Below are 8,906 nucleotides of genomic sequence, written 5' to 3'. Positions count from 1 at the left end.
AAGTTTCTTTGCAACTTAATTAATTAATCGTAATCATCCATGGCACTACTCCAAGATCTTGTATAGATCAGATCCGAATGAAGAAGAGTAATGTGTAGCTAGATTAGATGTTAGAGCTTCGAATATGGAATACATCAGTACCTCTTCGATCCCTTTCTATCTTGGAGAGAAAGGAAACGGGACCATTATTAATCTAGCTATATCGTGGGATAGTCTTTCGCTCTTTCAAAAGTTTTTGCCTACTAATTGGTGAAAGAATAAATCTCCAATCGCATGCGTAAAACTGATCAGTATCATTCCTACGACCTAACATACAAAAAGGTGTGGGTAAAACTTGACCAGAGTTGCTAAGTTTACCATTGCAGAACTGTTCCGTGATTTTTCCCTTCTATAATTTCCCTACTGCTTTAGTCATGGACAAAGAGAAAACTGTGGCGACTGAAAGGTCGTGATCAGCGAGTTAGGTCAAAGAACAAACAAACACAAGAGCAGGCCAAGGACAACGATACTACTGTATAGTCTGAATTAGATCTCTGATGGTGCCAAGACGATTTTATTTGCCCTGTTCTATTGTCGGACATTCTTTTGAAACAGGAACATGGCCAAAGGAACAATTTGTATACAGTCATGCACAAAGCTGCAGATCTCTGTATGTCTACGTACGTATAAATCTCAGCTAGCTAATTATAAGGTGAAGAAACAAACCTTTTCCCTTTTTCTCACACTTCAAAATCTGGATAGATCGATAAGCTGTCTCCTCCTTTTTCCATACGATCAGTGGTCAAACGTCTTTACAATATAATTAAGCATGCCTCAGTTCTGGCTTCTCTTACTGTGATGATTGTCCTATCTTGTTGAATGTTGAAGAAGAAGATCTAGTTTGCTGATTACTGAGATCAGTCTGTTTCCGATCTGCATGGTCATGAGGTTTCTTAATTCTTATGACCTACCTTTCCTTTTACGTTGTAATCATGTTGTTTAAGCAACTAATTAAGGGGTTTAAGTAATTATTTCGTCGTATTAATCTCTTATGTATATACTCCTCCTATTCGCTAGATCGCTCTAACGAGCAATGATGAAAGTCACGATAACCCTTTTCCTTTTGTACTCTCTATCAGCAGCTAGCAGAAGTACTCATGATGATCCATAAGCTAGGGTTAGAATATTTCGAAGATTCCATGTCTAACGATGAGTCTAAACACATGAGTTTAAACTAGCTGACATTTTCAGGACCAAATTCATATAAACCCAGCTCAGTTTTTGCTGGCATATCATATATTTGAAACAGCTGCTGCCTTTCGTCTCAAAAGCCTCGAGATCTCAATGATGGTAAATTCTTGGAGACCATGCAAAAGTTCTCTCTTTAGTTTGGCCTTCTCTGTTCTTTCTTTCTTTCCAATTCAAAAAGCTCCTTTTACTATCTTTATGTAATTGTCTTCTTGATCGATCGAAGTCCTTACATGCATTTTGATTTCAATTATCCCTGTTGGATTACTTTGTGGATCGAAATTTAATTTTGTGTATTTCTTTGATTTAAATCAAGTAGGATTTTGTTTACATTGACTGAAATGATAACATAAAATTCGATACACGTGCATCGATCCCATCGCATATATCATATCATCACAGCTAGCCAACACTTACAAAATCGAGAGAGGGGGGGAAATTTTCACCAAGTCATCGTCGTGAGTAAGCTTAAGTTACTCGTTCAGGAGGTCAATCTCTTAATAATTAGTGTGATTGGTGAATGTAGATAAAGATTAGCTATTCTTCAAGTCGAAACTCATCGATTGCGAACAGTATTGAACTCGTTGAAGGTGAGAGACTGAGAGTACGTAGTTTGGCAATCACCACATCCTTCACATATCAAGGGCCGGCCAACAAGTCAATCTGTGATGGAGTTTGGACTTAGTTTTTCGTTTTGTTTTTGCCGTTTTAAAGAAATTATTCAAAATACCGAGGTACACTTAAACCAACATAAATAGACCGTCTATTCATTAAGAATGCACACACGCTTCTCCGAGCTACATCTATTGCGTTCGGATATTTTAGAACAACCAGTTTGGGAGAAGCGCGCCGGCAGGTTGATTGGTGTCAAAAACATCTGTATCAAACTTATTATCAATCAAATTGACTTCTTATTAAAGATCAGAAGGATTAGTAGCTAGTGGAGTAGTTGGATGAAATAACTTAGCTAACACATAATGAAATGTCCTCGATCGTTCTTAGCATGTATGTAAATGTTATAACGTATCTGTTAATTGGTTATCAGCCGAATCATGATGTTCTTGTGTTCTGTGTTTGCGGATTGATGCAAACGACTTTGTGAGTATATATGTTCTGCTTGGAGCTACGAACAAAGGTTCAACACATATTGAATGGTGGGGTAAGAGATAGCTAATTAGATTACCTAAATAAGAAGTTTAATGTGACAATAAATTAAAGAGTACTTGATAGAAATGATGATTACATCTTAACTAAAGAAAAATTAAAGAAGGAGCAATGTGATGGCATGATGGATCTAAATTGCATATTGATCAAGTGTGCATGCATGGTTGCTAACTTTCACCTTCTTTTCTTTTTTCTTGAAAGAAAAGAGTGGAATTATTGGAGGGACAGATTTGTGCTCGATGACAACAACGTACACTATCTTCTTAATTTGAGAAAGAGTGTTGGTGGATGCATATATAGGGGTCTTCATCATGGGATATTCCAGTAATCCAGTATTCCAGTTTAAACACATGAAGTCGTTCTTAAGAATAGAATAATAGTTATATTTGGAATTAAACCGAAGCCTCAGGTTCCTATTGATCTCTATCCCTGTCTCTCTTCTTGATCATGTTGAAGACAAGAAAATGCAGGTGCTTTTCTGGGGAAATTCACGATATTGTTCTACCAATCTAAATTTCTCTTCTTTTCCGGCATTTTGAGGTTTCTTTTTTCAATGAACACTTCACCAATTTCTTGAACTCACTGAATCGAGGCCATAGGCCCAGGACCGGCCATGTCCATACAATAACCTATCAAACCTGAGCAATCTAACTCTCTTTTCTAGAGAATAGAAGTGCAGAAGTTGTCAAAAAAGAGAAAAGAGAAAGGAAAAAGAAGATATCAATCCCAATGGTCCTAAATATGTGGACCACTAAATTCAAGTAGTAGAGAACAGAGAAATTAGCAAATATCTTAAAGCTAACATGCTTAGATTTTTCGAAGAAGAAAAGTAAAGGAAAAGCATTATGATTCATAAATAAAGCATAAAGCATGATACAGGGGAGTAGCATAACCAAAAGAAGGAAGGCCCAAAATGCCTTTTGGTTTTTCTAAATTGTAGTTTTTTTTCTTCCTGTTTTCTTCTAAATCCTATGTTCTGTTGTTATCCAAAGTGTTTAAACAAATGACCAGTTGATGAACATGAAGCAGATACAGTGAGCAGTTTCTTCTTCATTCAACACCTTCCATGCCACTGCTCTCTCATAAGAGATTGGTCTTCCCATGCTTGACATGCATATACCTCCTTGCAGACACATAAATCCCTAGCAAAAGTAAAGCTTAATTAGTCAATTGAACTGTTAAATGGTCAAGCAACCGCTGCAAACCCCAAAAGCATGTGTTTTTCTCAGCATTTTATCTTTCGTAACAGAATCTAGTGTTGTTGTATAAGATTTCAGTTTCTCTATTGCTTGTTTCAATTTTCTAAGCTAGACGTCAATACCATACCTGCTGCATGATCTGTGGGAACTCGGTAAACAGAATCTTCCTTCCATTGTCATCGAAAATCTTTTCCAGTGTGATGTCTTGAAGTGCAACCAAGGTCGTCTCAAGCATGTCGAGGCCTGCCTGGTTTGCAAATGTAAATACTGGCAATGCCTGCATAGACCAGTGAGAATAGATCAAGGCATTGAAAAGACCTTAAGTATCATAGGCTGGAAGGAATATTTCAGACTATAAAAGCAAAGAAATCGATGAACATATACCTTCAAAGAGCAACATAAGATTGCATCGGAGTGATGCCAAAGGGATTTGAGAATGGACTCGCTTCCTTCACTTTTAAGTAGTTCTACCCCTAGATAGCACCTGAAAAGATAAAGATTAATATCTTGCAATCACCAATTGTACATGCAAGATATCTGTCCTAAATAATCATATTGTCATCTTACTCACCTATAGCTCTGACAGATCCAACCAGCTAATGTTTGTGCTTCAGGAGTGCCAGGTGGTGGGCGAAAACCAGCATGAGAACCAAAACGAGAAGGGGAGAGTGCCAGTGCTACCCTCTGCACTGATGCTATTATACTACGGATATACTGCCTTGCCATTGACGCTACATTATCTTGAAGATGAATTTCAAATGCAAATTGGAACGCTATTGTCATAACAGATTTTGTACTCCCACAGTGACCAGCAATATCACCAGATGATCTGTTTCCTGTTGGTCCAACTTCAAGAGCAGAGGCAAGATCAAGTGTACGGTTTGGACTGGGAGCATCCTGCATAACATATAAGACCATAAGAAAGCGCAAAAATATCAAACTGAAACGGGGGGAAATGAAATCTGTCATAAGCAGTGCAGTTGTATAATAAATTGAATAAAATAAGTGGTTACCATGTGAGAATCAAGAGGAATGATACGGAAACCAGATGGTAGAATTGGAGCATCATCAGAGAAAGAGGCATCAATAGGAGCAAAGACAAGTTCGGCACAGGTGCCCACAGCATTCTCATCCACTCCACTACACAGCTGGATCAGCAATAACAGAAATAATAAAAGTTAATAACCAATATCTACAAATGTTCAAGTTGAACCACAAATACCGCACCAAAAAACATGAAACAGGAAATCCTTGGATAGAAGAAGTAACCATTTAGAGAATGATAGCATACCGTAATGAAAGAATTAAAAGGAAAAGGAAATAGTTACTTACTTGCAAGAGGAAAATGTCAGCTGCAGGCATCATCATGTCATCCCGGTAGTGACCCATATTTTCAATCTTAATAACCTCCATGAACTGTTTGCATATACCAAAAACATGTCAAACTTTAGACAGCATATTGCTATAAAAAGAATTTCAGATCTTACTGATGGTATTCGCCTTTCACATCAGACGGGCTAACTCAATACCAAACACCTACCTCTTCATGTTCTATTGTGTGAGCCAGTGGAAGAATAACTTGATCCCCGAAACTTCCAGCTCGAGACCCTATCATGCCACATGGACCAGCTTTAATAGCAGCAGCGGAATAAGCATCAATACTTCTGTCAGCCCACTCTGATCTGTGTTCTCGCAAGAATCTAAGAAGTATGGCTGGAGGCACATTCTACAGGAAAGAAAAATCAAAAGAGTTCATATTAAAACTCAAAAGATGATGGATAAACAGAAAATGACCAGCACATATATTATGTAGAATTGTTGTTAAGTAGAAGCAAAGGGATTTGAAATGTGCCTCCCTCAATCCAATATAAGTTGTTCACATTTCCAAGTTATTATGTTTCTCGAGGAATATTGCAACTTAATTGTGCTATCAAAATCCTTACTTGGAGTAACATAGATGCTTTGGCACATAAAACTGCATTGCTCATAGATGGAACTCCATTGGCATAAAGATTTGCACCCATCATCTTGCCTGGAGACGAGTTCACAAGAAGGGTAACATCATCAACACCATCACTTTCTAAAATAGACCATCCCTCATCTGTAAACCCATTCACTGCTTCATTGAAACCCCTGCATTACAAAATTACAAGATGCCATAAGTATACGTTCATCAACCATTCCAAGGAAGAATTTTTGAGATTAAATCAGAACACGCACTTGCTCAATCTTTGACTAAGAGCACGTAGAGCTGCAGGCCTCCTACCCCAACCATTAGTATTAGGCTGAGAAACTTCTTGAGAAATTTGCCTCAAATTGCGTAAAGCCTGAAAGAAGAAAAGAAGAGTACGTATCAGGTTAAGTTTCATTTCCTACTACTCTATATTCTATCATAGATTACCACAATACTACATGATGCCATAAGTTATCAAACAGAAGATAACAGTCTTACCGCCATTGTTGTCTTCTGAGCCAGAAGTGTTGAAGATTCATAAAGTGGGCGCAAGACTTCAGGCACATTCCAAGGCTATGTTAAAGTAAATCACATAAGTCAAAATTGTAGACCAAGTTATGAATTTGCTTCAACATATAGAGCAAGCCTAGATTGCACTGCATACCTCTAAATCCATATGGTCAACAATGTGGATGATTGATCCACCACCTTCACAAGGTCTAATTAGATATCCACTCGGCAGCATTTCTGCTCTCACAAAATTCTGCACTGGTGGCATGCTTGGACCATTTTGAGTGTTGTTAAGTGATCTTTCACAGACCTATCATCACTCACACCATGAAACACCAATTAAAACTGTTTTTACAACAAAAGAAAGGAAAAAAATAAAATATAAATGCTTGCGTGAAGAATAGATCAACATACCACAAGACTACCATCTTCCAAAACAGATGTGTAGCGCAGCAACCAGAAGTCGCGAGCTGGTGCCAAAGTTGTGGGTGCATACAGCTAATCAAAAGACAAATTACATTCCAGATTAATTTCTGTTAAGCAGGTGCTAAGTTCTAGTAGTTATAACTTGTAACTCAGAAATGGCAAAACACAAAACAGACACTTTAGAAACACCTTACCTGCATGTAAAGCAGTTCAATGGTTCCACCATTTCCAGTGGACAACACATTTAGCACATCAACAGATCGACAATTACGGAACCAAGAAGGTCGATCCTTAAGGATTTCAGAGACCTGTATGCATTTTCACAACAATCATTGATCAATCTTCGAAAATTACTGCTCCAAGATTAATAATTTACTTCTTAAATTACCAGACCAGGTGGAGAAGAGCTTACCCTTGTAGGTTCTAAACCCACCAGGCCGCACGCACGTGCTGCCACACCGGTGCAACCGTGAGAAATAGCAACGATTCCAATGGAATCCGGACCAGGCTGTGCAGATAAAAAATTAATAAGATATGGAATTTGGGATCATAACCAACATTTAATTACTTAATCTTTTTGCTAACACTTATCAATTTTGTTCAAAGTATTAATCTTTTTAATAACCAGAGCTGCCACTTAGCAGACCACTTTAAAAGCCTGCACCTTTCTTTCCACATAACCAATATTCTATTTCCTCCATTGAAGAAAAAAAGTAAAATGATGGGGGGACCAAAAGGAAAAGGGCAAAGATTGGTAATGCCCAAAAATTAAGATGATGAGGTTTGAGTGTTGCTTAGAAGGTTAGCAAACTCTTCTTGAATGTCACAAAAGATTGAAAATGAAACCAAAGGCAAAAAAGGAAGAAGAGGAAGGAGAAGGAGAAGTTACCTTCATACCAGGCAATTGGACCCACTCCACAGCAGTTCCAGTGGCCTTTGAAAGAAACTCTGCTAAAGTTTCCTCTGCAATGGACAAAAGTCTAGCAAAAGAACACAAAGAACAATCAACAACCAGCCCAGAAACACATGAGGGTAAAAAACTAAAAACAGTGGAGAAATCACAGAGTCAAAGTGACTCTACAAATGGAAATTACCCCAATAATACTTACCCAGCAGGGCTGGCATCCCTTGGTGGATGCTGAGGAGTCAAATGGTGTTGACCACTTGTCACCACCGACTCACAACTAGTGTCTGTTGTGGCCAGAGTCGTCTGCAACACAAAAGAACCAACATGAACCACCAAAATTAATGTGATTTACATGAAACACCAAAATTAATGTGATTAAAGGTTGCATCTTTTCTAAAATTCTATCTTATCCTAATTAACCCAAGTCGAAATCAATGAACTTGATCACATACATTTTGTGTCTGTTGGCGGAAGTAGCTGTTTTCGTAGACCAAGTGCGACACCTGTTTCTGCAGCCTATCGTTTTCCTCCATCAGAAGCTTGTTCATCGCCGTCAGCTTTCTGTTCACCGTTTGCAATCTAGAAGCCTCTTTCCTCTGCTTCTCTCTACACCTGTAAATGAATTCAAAACCAAGAAAACAACAAAGATCGATCACAAAGTTCACGCTTTCATATAAAACAAAACCAAAACCGGAGTTATTAACTAACTGACTGACCTCCGGTTCTGAAACCAGACTTTGATCTGCTTCGGCTCGATGTTGGAGAGAATGGGGCACTCTCGAATGAGCTGCTGCCGGCGCATAGAGCTCGGTTTCGGGCACTCATGGTAGAGCCTCTCCAACGCTTCTACTTGCTCCGGCGTGTACCTCACGTACTTACCATTGTCCATTTGCATCTTCATTCCACCACCTGATAGTTCCTTACACGATGATGATGATGTCACCGCCATGCTAACTGTACAATCATTCAAGTAAGTCGTAACAAACTAAAATAATCACTTGGCATAAGGAAACTCAAATCAAATGATCTCTCACCGTTTTCGCTGTGTTAATGATTGTTGAGAAAATTTTGTCGAAGAAGATGAGAAGGTAGAAACTGCTTGACCATGAATCAAAAGGTAGTGTGTGGAAATACAATCATACTAAAAACTCAGGGTGCGCAGGGGAATTGTCTGTGATTTTGTTTTTCTCGATCAGCAGATGCTATATATGTGAATGAGAGGAAAGGATGGTGTGTTTAGGTTTTCAGGTTGGAAAAGAGAGACACCATGATAGAGGCGAGACAGAGAACAAGAAGAATAATAGCGACCATTTGATTTTGATGTGATATATGCATTTGTTTTCACATCATCATTTTCTTCCTTTTCTTTTTTCTTTTCTTTTGTTTTCTTTCACTCTCTCATTGATCTGTTGCTTTTGCTGCTGTTATATGCTGCACCACTGCACTGTTCTGTTTGGCACTTTCCAACACTTGGAAAACTCGTTCTGCCTCCTCTCTCTGACTTTGTTCTCTCTCTCTC

General features: G+C 38.4%; 1 protein-coding gene across 1 annotated transcript; it reads right to left on the bottom strand.

Moving 5' to 3' along the window:
- Positions 1-3,223: 3,223 nt before the first annotated feature.
- On the bottom strand, positions 3,224-8,506 carry LOC101298278 (homeobox-leucine zipper protein ATHB-8-like). Its single transcript, XM_004291119.1, has 19 exons — positions 8,422-8,506; positions 8,104-8,341; positions 7,840-7,999; positions 7,590-7,690; positions 7,370-7,460; positions 6,893-6,988; positions 6,675-6,788; positions 6,469-6,552; positions 6,209-6,364; positions 6,043-6,117; positions 5,811-5,917; positions 5,534-5,723; positions 5,131-5,316; positions 4,923-5,006; positions 4,604-4,738; positions 4,162-4,487; positions 3,975-4,074; positions 3,718-3,867; positions 3,224-3,533 (listed from the first exon to the last, which is right to left on the bottom strand). The coding sequence occupies exons 2-19, from the start codon at positions 8,334-8,336 to the stop codon at positions 3,387-3,389; spliced, it is 2,535 nt and encodes an 844-aa protein (XP_004291167.1). The 5' UTR covers positions 8,337-8,341; positions 8,422-8,506; the 3' UTR covers positions 3,224-3,386.
- Positions 8,507-8,906: the final 400 nt, after the last annotated feature.

Source organism: Fragaria vesca, linkage group LG2 (assembly GCF_000184155.1).
Source record: "Fragaria vesca subsp. vesca linkage group LG2, FraVesHawaii_1.0, whole genome shotgun sequence".
NCBI classification, from domain to species: domain Eukaryota; kingdom Viridiplantae; phylum Streptophyta; class Magnoliopsida; order Rosales; family Rosaceae; genus Fragaria; species Fragaria vesca.
Note: the sequence above shows the minus strand (reverse complement) of the source record. Positions and strands in the feature narration are given on the sequence as shown.

Bases quoted from the DNA above. Each gene is read 5' to 3' on its own strand.
- LOC101298278 (XM_004291119.1), bottom strand. From the start codon at position 8,336: ATGGCGGTGACATCATCATCATCGTGTAAGGAACTATCAGGTGGTGGA. The intron at 6,789-6,892 runs GTAAGCTCTTCT...AAATGCATACAG, and splicing joins TGGGTTTAGAACCTACAAGG to GTCTCTGAAATCCTTAAGGA. The intron at 3,868-3,974 runs GTATATGTTCAT...TGGTCTATGCAG, and splicing joins TCTTATGTTGCTCTTTGAAG to GCATTGCCAGTATTTACATT.